Genomic DNA, 24,118 nt, shown 5'->3' with positions numbered 1-24,118 from the left:
ACACATCGTTATTTCCGTAAGCTATTGTGTTGTTTTTGAAAAGGGAAATACCGTAACGGGAAATAAAAGGTGTATATTTGTGAACTTTGGGTTGTGGAGAGTCATTTCGTGATTTGATACCGTACATACATTATAAGTGATGTATTAAGAAACACAGAGTTTAAACTTGTTCCTCATTCATTGTTCAGTGGAGATACTTGCCATGGACATGCATTGTCTCATAGGAGGAGGGGGCGGGGTTCAATACACATGCAGAGAACAATTCAGTAAGAATATAGACCACATGTACAAAGTTCTGAAAAATTAAGGAAAAAAATGTAAAAAAAAGTTTGAATGTATAATATATGGAATACTTTAATATTTATATACAAGTACAGAAGTCAAGCTAATATAAGGCAAACTATTAAAGATAGACAAAAAACTAAAACTGAATTGTTGCATGTGGTATATTATACAAAATGGATGACAGCAGTACATCTTGTGTGATTGTAATAGGGAACGTGCAGACCTGCCATGTTGAATGTTGCATCATGGGAAATGTGTTAATAAATGCTAATCAATTAGTATTATGAACAATATTGTTATATTGTTTGTAACCACAAATGATCAATTCATAGTAACCCTGACCATTGTGGGAGGTTTATTTTATCAATAGCTCCAGATTAGGTATTATGATAACCACAGATAATCCCATAGTCCTTTGCATCTGAGCATGCTCAGTATGGATTTCAAGTTCCCTATTGTCTTGTAATCAAGATGATACAAACAATGAATGTGTCGTCACTTGAGGAAAGCTCGCTATCAGAAACACCCCCCTGTTGTGAGTGTAATTATATCAACATCCATTAATACCTCTCATTAACATGTTGCAATAATAGTTATCTATCTTAGTTTGGCTATAGTTTGATTTGTATCGATTTGTAGGTATCATCATACTGGCAATACGTGAGCTTTGGTCATACATGTAGATCTAAAATACAATTTTGCTGTTTCAGAATCGGATTAAACTTTAAAGGTATTCATGACTCGTTAGTTTTCTCTGCCAATATGTACTCAATTTTTTTTTCAATATGTTTAGCACTTGTCATTTACAGTGCATTATTATACAGTCACTAGTTCACACAAATTATGTAGCTAAGTTGTTTTGCATTTATTAGTCAACAGTAAGTCAGTTTTGGTTATAAAAGACACATTGAAATGTAGAGACTTTGCTTAGCAGTCATACTTATAGGCAGCCTAGACTATCCAAAAGGTAATGATGCGTTCTAATCTTCTCGCATTTACCTTACTTGTGGTTTGACGGTTGTCATGACAACAAATGTGGATGTCTGAAGATGTCGATAGCAATTTGACGGAATTTTGTTTCCTCAAGGTGAGAACCATTTACAGTTGTCTTCAAGTACGGATGTAAATCCTCATTTACATTGCATGCATGATCTCAGGAATTGCAGAAGTAAATGTTATCAAATATGTGCAGTTTATTCCTGGTCAGACAGGCAGAAGTGCTTGTAATGCCAGTCAAGAATATTGGATAATGTTTATCCTGATTAGGATAAAAACATAGTACTTTCCGTATTCATCCAAATCCGGATAAACAATCTGCCATTGGTTTATTCCAACAGGGATATAAATGGGATAAGATATTTTTTTTTGCTCAATATTGTAAATGTATTCATTGCCTTCTTGTACAAAAAGGGAAAAAAAATCATATGCCGTTATTAAAATGTAAATTTAAATGATAATAGTATTCAGAGTTGTCAGATTTAATGATGATTTGGCAAATTTGAAACCAAATCTACTAACTAAAATTATTATGGGTAATATTGCATCCAACCAATCATATTTCTGTCATATCCTGAGATGGATTACCCCTGAGGGGGTAACAGTGCAATTTAATAATTGCCCCAAAATGTTGTATCCTAAAAAAAAAATACAAGTCTTAGAGTGAAAACTACCGTACATTTTGTGATCCATCATTTCCTTAATGTGGAACGACTACAAATCTATTTTGGTTTAAAATTTAATCTTCTGAAAACCTGTAATGATCTAAAACAGGGTATTGGTTTTTGGCCAAAATGGGTCTAAAATGGGGTATTGGTTTTTGGTCAAAATGGGTCTAAAATGGGGTATTGGTTTTTGGTTAAAATTGGTCTAAAATGGGGTATTGGTTTTTGGTCAAAATGAGTCTAAAGTGGGGTCTGAGGTTCCCAGTAATGGCCGCATACATCTACCAGAGCTGGCCACTGGTACTGCCCCTAGTGGAATTACCATATTATTGGGGTTATACAGGAAAGTAAAACCATAGGAAAGCAGTATTGTGTAGTATAGTTGATGAAAAGTTTAAATTAAATATTACAAGTGAGATTCCATTTCAGAGTTATTTGTCGTATATTATGTATGTATGTGATGTGTACTCATTCATGTACATATATTTCAATGATCTTGTAGTTTCACTTATTTCCACAATATGTCATTCCTATTAAAAGTATCTAAATTGTTTATATACTTTTTTAAGGTAAGTGATATACATGTATCACTCAGGTTTAATACTGCAGCCCAAGTCTTTGTAATGGTAGTCATTACTTATTCATATACTTATTTTTTATATATATATTTTGTTAATTTTGTGTAATCTTGCCTTCAATTCTGTCATATGATATTGTAATGGATTGAGTAAAAATGAGTGAATGTTGCTAATAATGATGAGTTGTATACAAACTCAAACTATCATTTGTCATGATAAATTACACATGATAGCAGTGCCTTTGTTGTCGTACGAATCTAATAACAGGACGTATACAAAAATATACACTTCAAAATAATGGAAGTCATCAGATATGTCACTCTACTCACTGTCCACCCTGTCAGAGCACCAGTTGTAGTCAGTCCTTTTGTATATAGTTAGCTGAAAGCTTGATTTCTGCTCTCATATTTTGGATAAAACAGCTTTACTACATTTTTTATACTTACATTTTTTTAAAAATCAACAGTAAATGACATATGATAGAACAAACCGATATCAGTATTTTGCTATGTGTATACATGTATGTAGACAGAAACAACAGACACATGCACAGACCAAGATATAATAATGTAGTCATTAGTTGGATTTACTTATAGTTTACTTATATCACATCCTGCACATACAATGTACAACAACATATTTTTCATGCTTACAAAACATGTTTACCGAGTTTATACAGATATGGACAAGGTGTAAGTTGTTTCACATTGTTATTTTGAATTTATTTTAAAAACAAGTAGGCGTTTTATTTAATAAAAATCCAAAATTGATATCCATGTCTTTTTTGGACTTGGTCTAATGTTTCTCATTGTTATTTCAGGTGAAAAAATACAGTATTAAAGGTTGCTTTATTCAGTAAAAAATCCAAAATTCACATTACCCAAATAGCCACTTTAAGGTAATGGAACTAGGATTGTTTGCATCATCATTATTCTGGAAAATAAGACCTTCTATATATTTATCAGTTAGTGAGTCTTCTATCTATTGTGATTTTATTATACTTTATATACTTCATGTTTAATTACTAAAAAATATATGCATTTGAAAAATGCTCTTTTAGATTTGAATCAATTCTTGGTCAAAAGGTGAGATTACTTTACAGGTTACAATGTGTACAAAGTTGTATATTATGGAGGAAGTTTAAACTACTAAATGTCCATGCATAGAATGTGCAGATGTGTCGTGAATAATCGTTTGTATTTTGTCAAAATCGTATTTGACAAAAGTGAAATAACATGAAAGAAATTGCTTCCCTCTTGCACAAGAGAACAAAAAAGGCTTTTATCGTAGTATTTTTATTTTTGGGCTGGGAATAGCTGGCAAGAGAAAAAATTTCTTATTTAAAAAAAAAAAATTTCATTCTGAAAATTCCAGCAAAAGGAAAACGTTTGTAGTACACTCACATTGATAGTATAAATGAGAAAACAATTTGAGTTAATGGCTGTTTAAGATGCGTAGCTGTCAGTCTGGATCATTTGCATAATACTAAAGATAGGGCATATCTTCCTCGTACCCTATTGTCCACTTTGACTTAGAAGTCTTATTAACTAATTAGCATATAAATAGAAACAACCCTCCACAATAATTTGCAGAAAAAAACTCATTACAGACGGGCATTACATCTATGAAGATACCTCTCACAGCATTTTTCAACATTTTTGAAATAAGTGAATGATGTATGTTGATCAGTCGTCAGTGTTAAGTCCATCTACTGTCTGCTGTTGATATTCTTTAACTGTCTGCTGATTTTTACTTTTTCTTTTTTTTGATAAAAGACTACTGTAGAGATATTCTTTATTCGGGATTCTATTAAACCATGGGCCTCTGTATGGGCACTGGACAGGATGTGCCATCAGGAGGCATTAGTGGAAAAAAAAATGCTCTGGGTTGGGTTTTCAGTAGCAACATCAATCTCATTCATGTGTCTGTTTTTTTCTTGGGTTGCATTAGTCACCATGTAATTCAAAATAGAATGTAGAAGGTCAGTTGACTCTCATTAGATGAATTATTAATTATTGTAGTATTAGTACATGAAAGATTTCATGTACACGTACTTTATCTTCAGCAAAGTGCAATGTTTTGTATTTTGTGTCTCATTGTACTTATGATAAATTACGTCATCAGATCATTTATGAGTTATATCTTAGTACCAGGTTTGAGTTCAGTCAATTGCAAATGATGGTTAAGTATGCTTCACTAAGTATAATATTGCTAATACCTTTTGAATATGAAGCAAACATTATGCCCAAACACGTATAAACTCAGCATGTGCCCCTTTAATGTGTAGGAATCAATCCCACTGAATATATTGAGGTGGACTATGTGACAGTGTTGATTGTATGTAGACGGCTATGATGAATATGTCATTGTCTTTTACAAACCATGGTATTCTCATATACAGTAGTTGTACTATATTAGTAACCACAGAAGGGAACTGAAAATAATATCAACAACTTTGATACTATGTTAGTATTAAACGTTGATATTCTGATCTTTTGTTGAACATTAGATATGATTTTTAAACTAGTTCCTGACCTCTTGTCAACACTAAGAAAGGTTATTGTGAGTTAGAAATTTAAATTAAAGTTGTGATGGACTAAATGTTTTTCAGAAAAACAAGAAGTTTTAGAAACATTTTGATGAGAAAGTATCAATTCACATCAGTTTCTATTAATATCCTGAAGATTTGAACAATTGTATCAAAATTTACTTGGAAGACGTTGTTTGAAGTTTCCCATGCATATAATTCACATCTTTCTTGCAGAAAATATGATATAGTTTTTAAAAGATGATGTATCAAAGTGAAATATTACCCAAAATAAAAATAGTTCAGGAAGAATGTGCTTTGCCGACAAATTTCCCTAAAATTCAATATTATCTCTCCAACTTTGCCATATAAAAGCTTGTGCCTGAAATATTAAAGGTAATTTTGGGTTCGCATCTTGTTTTCATGGAAATAGACTCAAGCAGTCTTTTATTTTTTATAGAGTTGAAAAAAAAACCCACACAGACAGTAGTCGGCAGCAGCCATATTGAATTCTAGTAAAATGTCATTAATGTTACCTTCATTCTGACCTCTTTTTCAAACAATTGTATGTTGACCTCTTGTTTTTTTTCCATGATTACAATTTTCTTGAACAAAGGAACAGAAAAGTTTGAACAGTTTATTTCCAAGGTGCGTGTTACATTATTAAATAAATCTTGCTTTCAGAGATACATAAATACGAAAGTATATTGTCGTATATAATTAAGAATAATGACTTCAATGATCTGTTCTGTGATTTGGTGATTTATTTTTTTCAATATCGTACAAAGTAAATTGTGCATCATCTTTTGATGCTTTGGGCAAATTTCAAACTGTGAAACCCTATTATAGTATCAAAGTGTATAGTGCATTGGCTAATAACAACATTGAAATATTGCCTGAAAGGTCAAAGAAACTGTGCTGATGGATTTTGTTGTTGTCTCTTTGAGGACCGATTTTCACTTTAAAATGAATTTAAAAGTCACCCAGGTTGAAATAATAGTGCAGCTTTAGCCATTTCAATAAATATTTTATTCATTTGGGGAAAATTTAAGAGTGAAAATGTGATAGTGGTTCATCATAAAAATCTGCAGTTCATGTTTAATTCTAATAGTCCATATATTTTATCTGTTGACAATGAAATTCTTCTCTTTAGGCCATAACACACAAAGAGCTCCTAATGTTTTTACTTGGGACTCCACATATCTAATGCACTGTGAGGGACACTCATAGGAGTAGCTAGCTCTGTTACATTTTCTCAGAACCTAACACATTTGTCACTTCTTTGTAAGAGGTACAGTTACTTCATTTATACATAGTAGTTTTAATGTTGACTCTTGATATTTAAATTGAATATTAAGGAACTCAATTAACCACTCAGAGGTGATATTTTCCAGACTTTTATGTTAGTTATTTATTAAGTTTTTGGCCATTTATCTAAAGTCTATCAATCATATGACCAACATACATGTAACTGTTTTGTATCGATATTATAACCATGTCTGTATCAGTGTTTTTAACTCAACATTCACTATGTAATTTTGTACTGGGCAAAATCTTTTTAAAAATGTTTGTTTAATAATAATTGCTTTGACCCAATGACAAGATACTCATTGGTCACAATACTTCCATACCAGTTGATGAGGTGTAAAAGAAGTAAATGAAGACAATTATGTGATTCAGAAGTAGACAAACACAATATACAGACTGTGCTGTTATAGGCTATAAAAGAAGTCATTTCTCTATGGAATTTAATTTTTTTTTAAAGGAACCAAAGATACTTTGGCAAGAAAATCTACTGGGAAATAGAAGTAAATTGTCATAATTTTACCCTTTTGCATGTTAAAAAGATGTTTAGGAGTCAGCCGCTTTGGTTGGTTAGGTTATCAGTAACACCCTTTTCCCCAATTATGTATTTCAAATCAGTCTGAAAACTTGTAGCATAAATTCGGTTTTGTCACTTGAAGCTGAAGACTCCAAATCCATTATGTCATCAAAATTTTACCAGTTGATTGAAGAAAAATATTTTGGGATAATATAAGTTATAATTTATCATACCTGCATAAGTATACTTTATGAAAAAATCAGGAAAAATTAATGAAGATTTTGAATGTTTGACTGTTTTAGAGCACTGTGGATCCACTGATGTAGACGTATTTAGATGTAACACAACCACATCGTCCTAAAACCACTAGCATCATTACAGTGGCGCTTAGTTAAAAGACATCCTCTCGCAGAAAAAAAATGTACTTTAGCTAGCGAGAATGGGGTATTTACATGTATTTTCTGTTCAAATATGTACAACATGGCATTTGCTTGGTATGAAAAGTATCACACCAAGTTATAGATGTGCATGTAAATACAGACAACACTAGAATGAAGACTACTGGTACATGTGTACATGTACTTAGTAAATCAGTCACGTATCTCTGTCAGATAAATTACAAATAGAACTTTCCAAAGTTGATTTCTGGAAGAAGCCGTGTGTATATATCAAGTCTGAAACTAGGTTAAGTGATATTCTGCACACATGTACATGTACTAGGACACTTAGTTGAAATAAGTTGAAGCTTTACAAATTTATGTAGATAATAATCCTGCCTGCTGTGATTGCTTATAAATTATGAACCCGGTAGCTTGTGCCAGTTGTTTGAAATAGGCTATAGCAGGCACGATGGCTCCAGAAAACTAGTGTTTTCTTATAAATTATGAAAGTAAAATCTTTTGAAGAGATGCCTCCATAATTTACTATAGTTTGGTGCTTTCATTTGCAGCAGGTTAAATCTCACCAACAACTAGGATGATCGAGTCAGTTGTGTACTTTTTGAACTCATTCATCCGTTTTCTTAGCACAACTGAACTGATAAGGTTCAGGAGTGCTATAATCATGGTGCGGTGTCGTTCTGTCTGTCTGTCTGTCTGTCTGTCTGTCTGTCTGTGTGTGTCTGTGTCTGTGTGTGTCTGTGCCCAAAGCAACAGCCAAATGATCCCGTATATTGCAAAGTCAACAACAGGGCTGGATAGGTAACTGGATAATCATTCAGCAATGAACACCTATACCTACAGTAGTATGGATCAGCGTGTGGATAAACAATTTTAAAAACTGTACAGTTGTTCTACAATGCCATTGGCACTATTTTATTTCTCCATCTATATGCAGACATATATATTGATGAAATGTAATCATGACAAAATCCAAATAAATATTTATCAGTGGTATGATTTAAAAAAATAAATAAAGTATAATGTACAAACAAATTTGTAATGCAACCATAGAATTGATTTATAGTACAACATCCCCTCCCCCCCCCCCCCCCAATCATGCCTGTGGCCTATTGCAGAATAGATTTATAGTACACCATCCACTAATTATGCCGGCTGCCCACTAGATAATTGATTTATCATACACCATCCCCAAATTATGCCCGCTGGTGAATTTAAAGTAAGCCCCAAACTAAGCCTATACTGTCCAATGTAGAATTTATTTATAGTACACACTCCCCAAATCGTGCAATAAAACCATGTCGTGAGTGTTTAATAATATGACATTCTGTACTACTTGAACTGACACTCTAATCTCCCTATGGTGTATTATTAGCTATCTTGCCCTTCAGCTGACATTGGCAGGAATACTTAGAGCAGAAATAATGATAATCGTACATTAAGAATCTAGTTGTAGGAGAGTTTAATTCTAATAAATGTTGGAACAGTTTCAATCTAATGTCCCTAGTTTATGTGTCTTGCCCTTGAGCTGACATTGGTACTGGTTGGTAAATACTTTGCAGCGAAGTTAAACGACAATCATATATGAGGAATTTTGTTTTAATAAATGTTGAACAGGTTTACAGAGCTGATAAAATGTACGTAATAAAGTCGTGCTTATGCCATTATATGGATTATGAGATATTGTATTTTTACACATAAAACAGATGTCTTTTTAGAAGTCAAATGTTATGGGAAATGATGTGTATTCTCTGTTCCCATGGAAACTATTGTAGGAATTTTGCTTTGTGGCACAGTTTGCCATCTACTTGACAGAAAGATAACATTGAGAATGTCATTATTCAATATATTTCGTGCTAATTAGAGATAGTTGTCGCTGGGAAACTCCGATTTCATCACGTTTCCTGAATTGTACATGTACATATGTGAAAGACACATATTTTCTTTGTACCATGACACAGTTTTCCAGGCAGTTCAACAACTGGTAAAATAAGAGACTATATTATTTAACATAGTACATACATGATACATGCAGATGTAATCTTGAATTTGTAGTCTTTCCTCAGTATGACTCTATTACTAGGTACGTTATAATGGCTTCAAGCCATAACTACAATGAATGATTTTCCCAGCGGTATAGGTAGTCATCAATGGGAACAAAATATGTCCATGGAAAGCTGATTGATAAAAGATTTAGAATATGAGAAATGGTTGATATGTTTGAGAACAGTGGAAACTGGGAACCTAGTTGTGTTATGAATATAGTTATTTCTAGCAGAACAGTTGGACCTTTGCGTGGTAAACAGCATCAAGCCAAAAGATGTAATCGCGTTCCCTGTATGGTTTCTTCCAGTGTTCTGGTAAGACACACATGGACATGTATAATGATGTAGCGAGTGAAATTGCTCAGTACTACTCAGTGTGAATTCAATGTACAACTGCCGACATCAGACCGAACCTGTTACAAAAACAGGGAAAGTAAGCAACTGAATTAGATTAATTACACTTGGCACAGCATATATTGGAAGTACAGAGACTTGTATTACATTCAATCATTTTATAAGAATGGTTGTTTGTCCTCATTGCATACATGTAATAGTTCACATTCACAACCAAATTTCCAGTTCCCCAGGCTGGCACTTCATGTACACATAAAAAGGCCATAAACTGTTTATATCAAACCATGGTTTGTAATGCAAGTCTCTGCTGTTCCAATACACTGAGTCTAATCTTACTAATCCAATTCATTTGCTTACTTTCCCTGTAACAGGTTTCGTTTGTCCACAGTCTGATGTCGCCAGTTGTATTTTACTAGAATTCTGAATGATCAAGGGGTTTTATGTTCCATTTAAATTTCATTCCAACCCATGAAGACATTGTTGTGAAATCTGTGTATGTAACATGCCTCCGCATGGATGGTCTAATTGCTGGCAATAGGGACAATATAACCAATGGTAACTGCCAAGTTCATTATCCAGGGATAGCCAATTTTATCAGTCAAGTTCATTATCCAGGGACAGCCAACTTTATCAGTCAAGTTCATTATCCAGGGACAGCCAACTTTATCAGTCAAGTTCATTATTCAGGGACAGCCAATTTTATCAGTCAAGTTCATTATCAAAGGATAGCCATTGTTATATGTAGCAGGCAAGTTCATCATCTTGGGACAGCCAATTTTATCTGTCAGGCCAATGTCACATATAGCTGTCAAGTGCATTATGGGATAACCATTGAATCTTAGTCTGGATGCCAACATGGTCTCCAAACTATCAATGTGGTGACTGAAGGTGTAAATTGTAATGATTTGTATAGGGACTTAGACTGTTTAATCTTATCTACAGAGTAGAGATAGCGAATTGTTATATACAGAGTAGCTGTCAAGTTCATTATCCAGGGATATGAGCAGCTAACAAGTTGTCAAGTTCATTACAGGGATAGCCTAGACGGAAATTCTTGAATGAGAGCACACTAGGGATGTTGTTTTCAACTTGATGAATTCTTTACGATATCAATCAGTTGAAGTTCATGAACATCCAATTGAGATGATGGAGTGATAAGATTACCAGTCAGTACCAAATTTTGAATCTATTATCCCATAAATCACATGGTATATTTCTATTTTATTGTTTGATAGATGAACATTATAAGTAATTGACTGTGGATGCCAACTGTGTGAGTGAAGGTATAAATCATAACAATACTGTATAGGAACTAGACTAGTGACATAGTAATTAACCCCTTCAATACTGAAAACATTCCCGCCAAAATTGTTTGGACAAAATTCTTGTTTTATGTAAGTTTTTGGCATTTATCAACTTCATTTTAGACTGGAATTAAAGATATGTTACTTCCTAATGAAGTAATATTTTTGTAATTACGAAAATATTCATATAAATTGGGTCCCCATATTATTTAAAACTCGTCTCTAGTCATGAAAGGGTTAATGTATGTATGTACATGTATGTATGTATGTATGTATGTATGTATGTATGTATGTATGTATGTGTGTGTGTGTGTGTGTGTGTGTGTGTGTATGTATGTATGTATGTATGTATGTATGTATGTATGTATGTATGTATGTATGCATGTATGTATGTAAGTATGTATGTATGTATGTATGTATCTATCATAAGATATTGTATATTAATATTTGACATTCCATCCCAATCATTTTGCCCTCTAATAATAGCCAAATTTTGTTGTTGTAAGTCAGAAATTTGATAAAAACTGGCATTTCTTATGAGTCACCACATACTAAGAGATAGGGGAACACCAAACTTTGGTACGTCACTTGAAATTGTGTGTGTCAGTGGCATGTCAAATTGGCTTAGAGGGGCACACTGATCCCAATCATTATAAACTCTAAATTTCTAGCCCAGAATCCGGGGAATCAGGGATTTTGAATTTTGATTTCCCAATCAATCAGGTGTTGAGGAATTAAAGAATTCAAAACCTCATCCAAATGGATTCCAGGTTTCTAAATTTGCCGTATTATAGTAGGAATCCTATGCAAGGAGTGGAAGATGTTGTCTTGTGAGAACGTTCATCCCTGCATGATAGCCCTACACTATTATAATGTATGTAACTATGTTAGATGTGTTGTTTATTGATATCAAAGATCCAGAGTCAATATCTCAGGTGTAAGTAAACAAAAAATCAGCAATCTTGAATAAAAATAAATGAATCCAAGGTTTGCGTTTTAGTAAATGAAGATTTTATCAACATTTTTCTATCATCAATATCATAATCGCATCATTATTAATTGATCAGTTAGGTATGTGGTTTTTAGTAGCTTGTCATGGGATAAGTACTTAGATGTGATTAATTCTATCATTTTGTATCTCATTTGACATTTTTTGATATACGTATTGTTGTGGCAACACTTCATAAACAATGGATAGTTAGAGGTCATGTCATGTCAACACAGGAGATGAGTTTGACTGCACTGATAGGATATAGCAGTGTTGTAGGTCGACACCATTTCAGTCCATGTTACAGAATGATGTACGCCCAGCAACTATCAAGTGTCTTTAAATGTTACTGTCATCCAAATCGTGATGAATAGAATAATTGTAGTCACTATTATTTCATATTTTCTATCGTCAACAATAGTTTTGAGGCCACTGCCATGTTTTGTCAATAGTTGGTTGAGAGACGGGATGTATTCAGTCAATGTTGTAGATCCTGTAGCCAGTTATATACACTACAATGTAAAAACCACCAGCCATAGCCAGGGCTGTATCATATGTCTAGATTACCAATGCCTACAATCCTATCAAAACTAAATGTCTGTAGATAAGCTGTAGAGCTGAAATGGATCTGACTAGATATTTCAGCAGCTGTGTCTGGGTATGCCCAGTTCCATTCAGTAGAGGTTGAATAATGTTTTCGTTGTAACAAGTGTTGTGTATATTCTATGATGCAGTGATGCGTGTGCACACACATACACAGACAGACAAACAAACAGACAGACAGGCAGACACACATACACACACACACACACGGACGACACACACACGTACATATACAGACAAACAAACAGACAGACAGGCAGACACACACACACACGTACGTAGACAAACATACACTTATGCATTCAGGATGTAGTGCATACTTTGCAAGTTTGTCATGAACTTCTGACAAAACATATGGTACTACTAATGGATTTGTAGCATATCTGAAAGAACGAGTTAGTGTTTAACAGTCCTTTCCAATAAACAGCGCCCTCTATTGTTGATGAATGGTAGACCCGTGCATTAATGATACCAATGTACCAGTAATTATTAATGGGTGACTGTGGGAACCTCACTCAGGCAAAAACTATCAATAAATTGAAGTAAGTTAAGTTGTTAAAACTCTTTTGTGTCATCCTTGGCAACTGCTGTATCTTTTTGTCTTTCCTGCGAAGTGATTGTTGTTATATAGTATATTTGTTTTTTTTGTTTGTGATTTTCCGAATATTTTTTGCCATATCAAATCAAATCAGTACTATGTTTGTAGCTGGCTCAACATAATGGCAATGTTCAGCCAGATCTAGATAGCCAATTCTCAGGACTATGGTACTTTTGATGTAACTTTTAAACGAAGTCAGTTGATTTGTATTCAGTGGTAGATTAAACCAAAATGAATGACAATTCTACTACAAAATGTACAAAGAAAAGATTTCACACATATTAAATACAACCTAGTGGTAAGCAGCTTTATGCCCTAATACTTTATTACTTGTGTGCGTTCATGCTTACTATAACCATGGTAACGCATGAACAGGCTGATGTATAACGAACACTAGTAGGTGTTGCTATGTCATGTCATGTCACCCCTGAATATAGTTCGTTTATAAACTCTCCCAGGGAATATTGACAGTCAATAGTTCTGATTGGCTTGAAAGTTGATGGCTACATTTTATATTGCCATGGCAATGTCTAAATATAACAGCAACATTCTCTTCAGTGTTCACGTTTAAAAGATTCTTTGCTAACCTGTGGAAAATGGGATTGTGAGTATTGCATTCAAGTAACATATTCTCGGATAATTTGTGAAAAGAGAGTACTAAAATGCAATTAACGATTGTAGACTGAGGGAAGTTCAAATGAAAAGTTCAAAGTTCCATAAGATGGAGTGACAAGTCACATTAGATTTGGAAGTTTATAGGTACATTGTAATTGATTCGTCGTCTGGGAATTCTTGGTTTGTAGGTGAGTTTTATAAGCCGTGGGCAAATCCAATCAAGTATGAGGCACTCACGATACATTTGAAACTGTCGCAACCGGTCTGGAAAGAATTAGTTACATTAAGGAAATTACAATGACTACTAGCTCGTAGTCTTGCTCAGAGAAGAGGAGAGAGAATACAAAGAGCTAACAAGTTGATGACATTGTTCTTTGCTCATGAGTAAGCTTAAGATTATGAACATACATGTAAGAAGAAGCATCCATATTTATCACTGCATCAGGTAGTAGTTGCTGTACAGCATATCATTAGAATAGCTACAATACTTGTACATGTAGTCATTTCCTATGATCTCTCTCAACATACAGTCAAACAGACAAATTCTATGAAAATCCAGCTAAATATCTTGCTGGGGAAAGGGTGAACAGCGCGTGTGAGTAGTAATCTAAGTACTAGGACAGATGATTGTAATTGGTTACTTCGTTCATAATTGTCAGGATGTGATAACATCATCACATTTATATCAATTCTCCAGTAGCATTTAACTAATGCTGTTGGTGGTAAGAATGGAATGCTGTGCCAAAGAAAACCATTTGACTACATGGTGGAGATGATTGTAGTGTGTATAGTTACTAGAGTACTGATCATAAAAGTTATTTGTACTGAGTTTTATTCATCCGTAGTAAGTATCCTCCATAACGTTTTAAATTGTATCAATTTCATTTCAGATAGGAAATATATAAAATGACATAATTAATATATGACTGTTAATGTTTTGTATATTAAAATGTGATTATAATTTTTCATAGTTACAAAATTTCCATCTAAATAAAAATGTAATGTGATATTTTGTCTATGTATTTACTATACCATGCTTTCCATATGAAGCATGTTGTAACTTGCACTTGGTAATGAATGATGTTAAAATTAAAATCTCCATGTAATTAATATATAGTGGATGTGTTAAAGGTGATGAAAGGCAATGCTGATTTTTAGTTTAATCAGACAGTCTACAGTATGGTACAAGTATGGAACAGTCTTGTAGACAGCTTGCAAGGGGTTCCTGGACATTCCAAGGAGCTAAATACAAGCAAACTTGCAAACCAGAATATACTCTCACCTGTGCAATCATCCCACAGGCTTAAATTGTCGTACAAGCATGCTTCTCATCCTGAAAATTTACGGAGTCAAAGATTTCAAGTACTCCTTACAAGCTTGCTACTTGCTTGTTCAAAGGTCAAAATTTGTGACAAATTTTATGATAGAGATGAATTGAGTTGTGTGTCCGGTTCCCAATTCATCATCATCCTCATCAGTTTTAGTGGACCTTTTTTTGTGACAAATTAAGGTTTAGTTGTATTGTGTGTCCGGTTCTCAATCTAACATTGCCATCATAAGTTTTAGGGGACCTAAACTAGGAATTAGTTGTGTTGTGTGTCCGGTTCCCAATTCATCATCATCCTCATCAGTTTTAGGGGACCTACATTAGGGATTAGTTGTGTTGTGTGTTCAGTTCTCAATCCATCATAAGTTTTAAATATCTCTGTCAAATTAGGATTAACATTCTCATGAGAAAAACAGTTGTGTAGTAAAGTTTCAGAAAAAAAGTTGGTCTTGAACATGAATGTATATACCCATCTGTTTAAAGATAGCCCTATTCTAAGACTGACTGATTCAAACATTGGTGGATTAAAGACCCATGTCAAATAAATGAAGATTAATAATTTTTGGGACGAAAACATTTGTTTGGCAGAGATTTTGTAGAAAGGGTGGTCCTGAACAAAAGAATTATACTATGTAATCCTTATGGATCCACTGATAAGATTACACTAATGCGACAATATGGGATTTGAACATCAGATTTTTGTCATGTCGGATGGTACTTTTATTCCAACAAAGACCGAATTATGTTGGTATTCGAAGCCTCATTGGGACTGATTCCATACCGACCTACATGATTCAAAATCGTCCAGTTCTATGCTTTCTTTACAAATCACAATCCTGTGTTAGAACTCGATCAATGGAAGGAATCTTTACAATGACTCGGAGTCAAAATTTTGATTAAAAATTTATCACATTTGCTGCAAATTGCGAATAATATGATTATTGCCAACTCAAAACTTGATAAGTTTTTGTGATAATCACAAAAACTTATCAAGTTTTGAGTTGCAAGATAAGGCTTCACTTCACTTGAACATTTATATGTGATGTGTTAAATCAACACTGAACAGACATGTTGATGCTAGTCTTATCATTGTTAGTACTTCTAGCAGTAGGCATGATTAAACATACTGAAGTGATGGTGAAGAACTTGGGTGTTTTTTCATTTGTCGAGTGAGATTACCAAGAAATGTATTACTGATGATTATTCTGGAATGTAAGGAGAGAATTCCAAGAAAACAAATTGAATTTGTGGAGTGAGATTGCCAAGAAATGTATTATTAATGATTATTCTGGAATGTAAGGAGAGAATTCCAGGAAAACCAATTCAAACGTCACAAATGATGTCTGTCTTTATGCATATTGTTATTGTGAAAATAGTTTTCCAGCAGCAGATACTTAAAAATTTATGGATTTCTACATGTTATGATGTAGTATGTTGGTGTTGTAGTCTTTGTAGCAGGCTGGCTGGATGGTCAATCTGACAAAAAGTATCACTACTCATTCTGTGGAGACTTAGTTATTCCTATGCACTGTGCGGTCCTTACTGCACCATCATAAAGTATCACACACACACACACACACACACACACACACACACACACACACACACACACACACATGCACGCACACACACACACACACACATACACACACACACACACCCCTCCACTTGCAGTCTGAATATTTTGCATTGAACTACAGTGTAAAAAAATAGTGTGCACAAAAAACATAATTACACAGAAAACATGCACAAAAAACTAAAAAAGTTTTCATAATCTCTTTCAAAAAATTCCCAGAGTAAGATGCCATTTGGCATTTTGGTAGTAGAGATAAACTGATGTAATCTTAATAATCCTATAACTTACAGCTCATTTTCTATTTTATCTTGACAGAGAAAGTAGCCATTAAAATCCTAGACAAGACCAAACTAGATCAGAAGACACAAAGACTGTTATCACGGGAAATTAGCAGTATGGAGAAATTACACCACCCCAATATAATCCGACTGTATGAAGTGATAGAGACTCTTGCAAAGCTTCATATAGTTATGGAATATGCACCCGGCGGGGAACTCTTTGCCAAGATTTCAAACGAAGGCAAACTTGCAGAACCTGATGCAAAGGCACTGTATAGTCAGGTTCTATCAGCGCTTGAACACATGGTAAGTTGGCAATTGTTAAAGGGTAAGATAGATTAGAAACATTTTCATAAACTATGGATTCCGGAGAGTCATTTCATGATTTTACGTCACCTATAATTACTTGCGATTTCAGACAAACATTAAGTTGACCTTGTTCCTTTATATATGTGGGGTATCTTTGCTGTGGGGCATTGCATCATGGGAGTAGCAGAAATTGTATCTTCATGGTGGCCTCATGAATATTCATGACTCCTGAGTTCCTATTCCCTTTAGTGTGTATGTAAAACATCTTCTATGAAAGCCATATTCACTGTAACAGTGTAACCTTTTGCTTGGTCAGACCCTTGGTTGAAAAACAGCAGACATGTCCATATTCAAAGTTTAATATCACATTTTATTGCTCATGTTTTCTTGTGGAAATATACCCTGAATTTTACCAAAGATAGTTCAGTCTTTTAGATGAATTACATGTCCACTGGGAATTTCACTTTGAAAATTCTGGGAATTTCAAAGGTCTCCTGGAAAGTCCTGGAAAAATGCGATCATCTTTTGGAAACTTTTGGAAAATCAGTTGACTGAATGATCAATGTTGCTGTCATAAAGTGTTGATTAAGATAGGTGAGAAATATATGCTCCTGGAAAGTCTTGGGATTTCAAAGGCCTCGCGGAAATCTCCTGGAAAATCAATCATCAGAGCGTTCTACATCTAAAGTGTTGATTAGATACAAGAGAAATATACATGTATTAAAAAGCCAGTGTGTTGACAAATGAAATTTATTTCGCATGTCAACATTTCTGGAAAATGACCAAAGTTGATATGATTATGAATACAATGTACAACCGGAAAAGATGGAAAATCCTGGAAAGACCTGGAATTTTATTTCACCGTAAGTGTATAAACTAATTATGACAGCATAAAAGCACAAATTTTCAAACATAAGAACAAAAAATATTAAAAGAAGAAAAATAGTCGCATAGTTACTATTGATTTATTGGACAATTTTCATCCAAAGAGTATACCAGATACAAACTGAATGCCTCTCGTAAGGATTGAAATATTATGATAAATAATATTCTTGTATTAAAATTGAAATCTAAAGTACTATCTTGATAACATGACATGATTTGTGTTTTTCAGTAATATTCACTGACAGATCAGAATGAATAAAGTCATGCCTGGCTGTAATTGGGGGGGGGGGGGGGGGGGGGCAATGAATTAAGTGATACCTGGCTGTAATTGGGGGGCAATGAATTAAGTGATACCTGGCTGTAATTGGGGGGCAATGAATTAAGTGATACATGGCTGTAATTGAGGGGCAATGAATTAAGTGATACCTGGCTGTAATTGGGGGGCAATGAATTAAGTGATACCTGGCTGTAATTGGGGGGCAATGAATTAAGTGATACCTGGCTGTAATTGGGGGGGCAATGAATTAAGTGATACCTGGCTGTAATTTGTGTCAATTAATCAAAGGATACATGCATTGAAACATTAAGAATGGTTTTATAGCAAGGCAAATTAAGTATGGACCATTTCCACTCAAAAGGGGTTCACCTATTGGTTGACCCAAATGGCATTCAAAACCTAACCTTTCCGTATAAGAGGTGAAAGTAGAGTGGGGCATGGAATAGTTTTAACAGATCAGCTTAGGTAGTAATAGTGAATTAAACGATATGTTGCATTAATGTAGGTCACATTTAAAAAGGTCAATTATAGCAGACAGACAGATTGGCTTTGTGATTGATATGATTGCTATCTGTAAATAACATATAAAATGTCGACTAGTTGAGTCACATGTTAAACTTTTAGATTTGATTCAATCTGTACTTTAATAGCACTGAGAGTTTAACTCAAAGTGCTTGTATAGTCAAAATGTGACATGCATAATACACATACATGTATAATGTACATCCATCCACCTACCCACCCATCCATATGATGTATGTACATACATACATACTTCCGTCCGTCCGTCCGTCCGTTCGTATGTACATACATACATACATACATACATACATACATACATACATACATACATACATACATACATACAGTACGTATGTACATATCACACTTACATATATTCATTCATATGTATGTACGTATGTATTACACACACATACACACACATACACACACACACACACACACACACACACACACACACACACACACACACACATGCATTTGAATTAAATTTTCTAGTGAAAAAATATGATTTACAGTATAAATTGTGGGTTGTAAACCCAATATTGTAAACCCAATATTCAAAAATTGTCAGAATTTTTTTTTTTCAACATTTAAAGATTTTCTCGCAGGGAAAATATCCTCGATTCCATGACATAGGTAGGCACTTGGAGATTGAGAAACATGAGTACTCTCTCTGACAGTTGATTGATGCAGGAGGCAAATGTGATGGGCAATTCCAATATGTCAGTTTTTATCAGTAAATAAACAGAGACATGATGCATGGTGCTATTACTTGTCAGTGACAGTTCAGTAATTGGTTTAAAATGAAAGACAATAATATGCCCACTGATTTGATTTGGGTGTAATGCAATACACCAATCTTGTTGTTCATTGAACCATATTCTGATATGAAGAAAAATTGAAATTTTTTGGTTTGATTTAGTTTCCATTTTATGTCTCCCAAACCTGTCAAAGTTTTGTCCATAGAATTAGATTCAAATAGATTTTGATGAAAGATTGAAAATGTACAATAATCAGATTTCAATGTTTACATTTAAAACAGTCCCCATCATGATTTGTCCATTACTTGACATCTCGGTCCATAGAAAGGCCGGCGTATTATGTGAAGAAAAAAGTCTGCTACAATTTTATCAAAATTTTCATTTCATTTCAACTTTGCTCGTCATATTTTGATACAGATTCATAAATAATAATGATTTGTATGCCATCCATATAAAATAAAGTTTAAAAATTAACAAAATTATGGGCAGACAAGAACTTGTGTTCTTAGATTTTGGTGGGAAAGTACTTTACTCTGATAAGGACAAACTTCATTGAACTATGACCTACAATTTCACCATATCTAATCAATATTACTAATGAAAATATTCGAACTTTGCAAGTATCGGTAGCAAATGTAATCTTGAGCGATAGGCGGTTATTTTTAAAGATTAGATGTTCACTGACCCGTACATATTTTGAAAACATAATTGTAGTTTAGACATATTTCAACATAACTGTACAGTACATTCATCATCATAAAAATTCATCTATTAGACTTCTGTGCATTCCAGTGTTTACTTCAGATATTTATATGGTATACTTCAGGATGATGTTGCCATGGCATTGACAGTATCAAGTTGCCATGACATCACTATCTACCAACAATCCTACTGTACGTCATTGGAATTTTCTGATAAGAATCCTAAAAAGTACACAAATATATGACATATGCCAGATACATCAACTTTCTCTCTTTTTTATTTACATGGATAGATTTGATAAATTCTAATATGTTCCGAGTCTCTTTCCCCCATGTCCATACACTTTGCTCTTTACCTTGTTTATCAACCATCGCATGCTATATTATTAGGCAGTGAATATCTTTTGTCTGTTGTTCTAAGAAAATTCCTTCATGTTTCCCAGACTTCAATTTTTTGGTAAGAGTCCATGTTTCATCAACTGAATGCTTTATGTCATCGTTTTTTCAATCAAATCCCATGTACTAAAAATGGTTTATCGATCACTCTGTTTATCGCTCTCCACATAAAATTGATTATACCATGCACGAGCCATTTAGAACAAAAATATGGAATATATACTGTGCTCTTTCTACATCATGACAACGTGTGTCTACATCATTGGTTCTGCTGTGTTTGAAATACGAGTCAAAACATTCAAAATTACCATTACTTTCCCTGATTTTTCTTTGATATTACTTTTGCTGGTATAATTGTTATTTTCAAATATTTGTCTTCATTCAGCCGGAAAATACTCGTCTAGGACTCGTAGAGTCAAAGACCCCACAGGTCTCTCCGATTTTCCTCGGCTGAACGAAGAAATATATTGGGAATAACATCTAAATTTTAATTGTCATACTGTTTGAATGTTTCAGTCTAATTATCATGTCTACAACAAGATTCTACAATAGTAAAAGGTTACAGTGTAACAACATGCATACCAACATAGCTACAAAGTATCTACAGTCCCAATAGTATTAGTAGCCAATATTAGATACATTGTATCAAGTTTCTTGACACAATCTGATTAGGCGTTGTTTGATCAAAACGGTTCGTATGAGTTGCACGTAATGAAATTTCTAAGAAAATATGAAGAATGGTTGGATGACATCATTAGATGGAAGACACCTATAGTGAGAAAAAATTGAATAATGTGAATTCATGAACTGCTGTATAAACTGATCAATTACTTGCCAGTCCCACCCAGGCTTTATCTTTATGTTGTCCTAGCAACCACATTAAAGTCTATCAGTGTAGGGAAGTGATGCCAAGGATTGATGGGCAGTTTTATTGTGGTAGATACGTCTCACAGAAAACACCTTAGGTGTTATTAGCGATCCACAGCACGACTGCTATCTTATCTACAGACATACACGTAGTACACGCACATTTTATCATATCGGTAAAATCTTGATGGGACAACCGATTTTTTTTTTTTTAAATGATAGCTTTTGCTTATCACTGTTGGCATGGTAACTATTGACGTGTTATTTCCATGGTGATTTTCATTAGCGTTTACCAATTCATGCACGACATTAATAGTTTGTTTAGAAGTGTCTGTCTGGAGGGAAGACGACATATTTTCAAAGTATATATTTTTGTGTGCTCATTTGCGTCAGACTTCTGTAATGAGATAATGAAAGATAACATCTTTAACAGCTGTGACATGACAAGTGTTGGTATGTGTAGATTAAAATTGGATTCACCATCATCTCCTGCCCTTTCAACCCAAATTCAGGTCAGCTTTAGATTATGAATAAAATTTGTCTCAAAGTCTCACTGTTACTTTTTTTAATAAAAATTTCCCCTCATTCCGAGTTAAAATCAAGGGGAAAATCAGTGGCCAATCATACATCATTTTGAAAGTGGTCAAAATCATTTTAAGATAAGCAATTTTAGAATCCAACATGTCTGCCAAATATCGTGTTAAACTTATAAAAGAATAAATCATGTTTTGGGTGAATAGTGAGAGGTTAGAAAAGTATGAAGGATATGAATAAATGTTTAGAAACATTGTGTTTGTTGAAATTTTTTTGCTGACACTAAGATATTCATTCAACTTCATCTTTTCACCATTGTTGAAAAAAGATTGGCATTGTCAAGTATAAACCATCTGTAATTTTAACCCAGTGTGTATGACACTATGGCCTAATACATCACAATCTGTGTTATGACTTCTCTGTTTCACAAAGTGCTTATATTTGCTAGCAACAACAAACAGTTGTGTTGTTTGAAAAATCATACTCTCAAACAGATTGCTTTGGAAAAAAAATGCACCTTAACTGATTGGTTGCAATGGGGAGTGCTAAAGGGTATCACGAATGAAGTCAATATATAAATGTGCCCTCATTGAGCACATGAGCAAAATAATTTTACATATATATAGCGAATAGTATGTAAATATCTACAAACAGGTAATGCTGATAACTGCCATTGGGGGATGTTGCTAAATTTATTTTTTGCCATTACTAGCATTACAATCGGTTGAGTGAGACAGCAAACCAAAAACAGATCGCGATGTAAACAGGCTAACTAAACGAGTTTGCATGTATACATGTTTGGGCTTCATTTTGGTGCACATTAGCTCTTGTTATATTCCAACTTTTATACCCTAAGGTGCAGGTACGATAATTTATACATTATACAAGACCATGGACAAGTGTTACGATACAGCCTAAGTTTGAAATATAACAATCTTTTAACTGAAATTGCAGTAATTGAAATTTGTTTCTTCAGGGATTGTTGACAGTTATCACCTTTCATACCCTTTACTTGAACCATAACATTTCAGTGAATTAAACTATTTAATACCACTCACTCACTTCTCTACTATACCACCAGAGGGCGCTATATATCAGTCTTGTCCATTGTCTTTCGGTGACATTGTCATTGAGATGAGTGATGGTGAGATTGAGATATTGATGTCAAAATGAATTTTTTTTTATCAGATACGCGACAGACTAAATATGACCAAAGACTGTTTTGTAAATCATTGGAAAAATTATGTCCTGATGAAGTATTACTTTCACAATATTAAACTTGGCTGATGTGTGGCTGTTCAACTCACAAGTATGATAACATGTGCAACTCAATAAAAACAATAATATAGAATTCCAGGCTTTGTTTGGATATTTTGTTAAAGAGGTAAGTCTGAAGCCCTGGGATGGAGTTAATTTTCAGGAAAAATTCCATCGTTTCAAGCCTATAAAGTTGACGAGAATTTATCACACCTCATAATGATCCCCAGCTTGATATTATGCCCCCATAGTCATCCATTCAATGCTGTACCATATAGGTTATATAAGGTGACATGTACAGAACACAGAACAGACAGTTGAATGCAAAGTATTGAGAAAACCATGTACCATTATCATGTGAATATAAATGGATCCCAACATCTCTCTTTCTGTTCAATTATTCTCCCTTTGTAACTATGGTTACCAGGACTATTGAGTGATGAAAATGTGGAACTGTGAAAAGATGAAAAGGAAAATACAAAACACAATATTTTAAAATTCCAGTCAGGATTCAAAACTGTTATCTAAGCAGTCATGTGACTATAGATAATTTTGACATGGACAAGATAAATAGAAATGTACTAGTCATTTCTGTTGAAAGTCAAAATAATGCATGTGTGGTTTTTGAGTCAGAAACACTGAAAATC

At 33.9% G+C, this 24,118-nt stretch overlaps 1 protein-coding gene across 1 annotated transcript in view; it reads left to right on the top strand.

The window, feature by feature from the left end:
- The window catches only part of LOC144436438 (serine/threonine-protein kinase NIM1-like), a 68,213-nt gene that overhangs the window by 38,578 nt on the left and 5,517 nt on the right, over positions 1-24,118 (top strand). The window contains exon 3 of the mRNA XM_078125237.1: positions 16,997-17,265. Within this exon, the coding sequence (XP_077981363.1) occupies positions 16,997-17,265 (269 nt within the window). The remainder of the gene's footprint in view (positions 1-16,996; positions 17,266-24,118) is intronic.

Source organism: Glandiceps talaboti, chromosome 6, assembly GCF_964340395.1.
Source record: "Glandiceps talaboti chromosome 6, keGlaTala1.1, whole genome shotgun sequence".
Taxonomy (NCBI): domain Eukaryota; kingdom Metazoa; phylum Hemichordata; class Enteropneusta; family Spengelidae; genus Glandiceps; species Glandiceps talaboti.
This window is presented reverse-complemented; position numbering and strand designations above follow the sequence as displayed.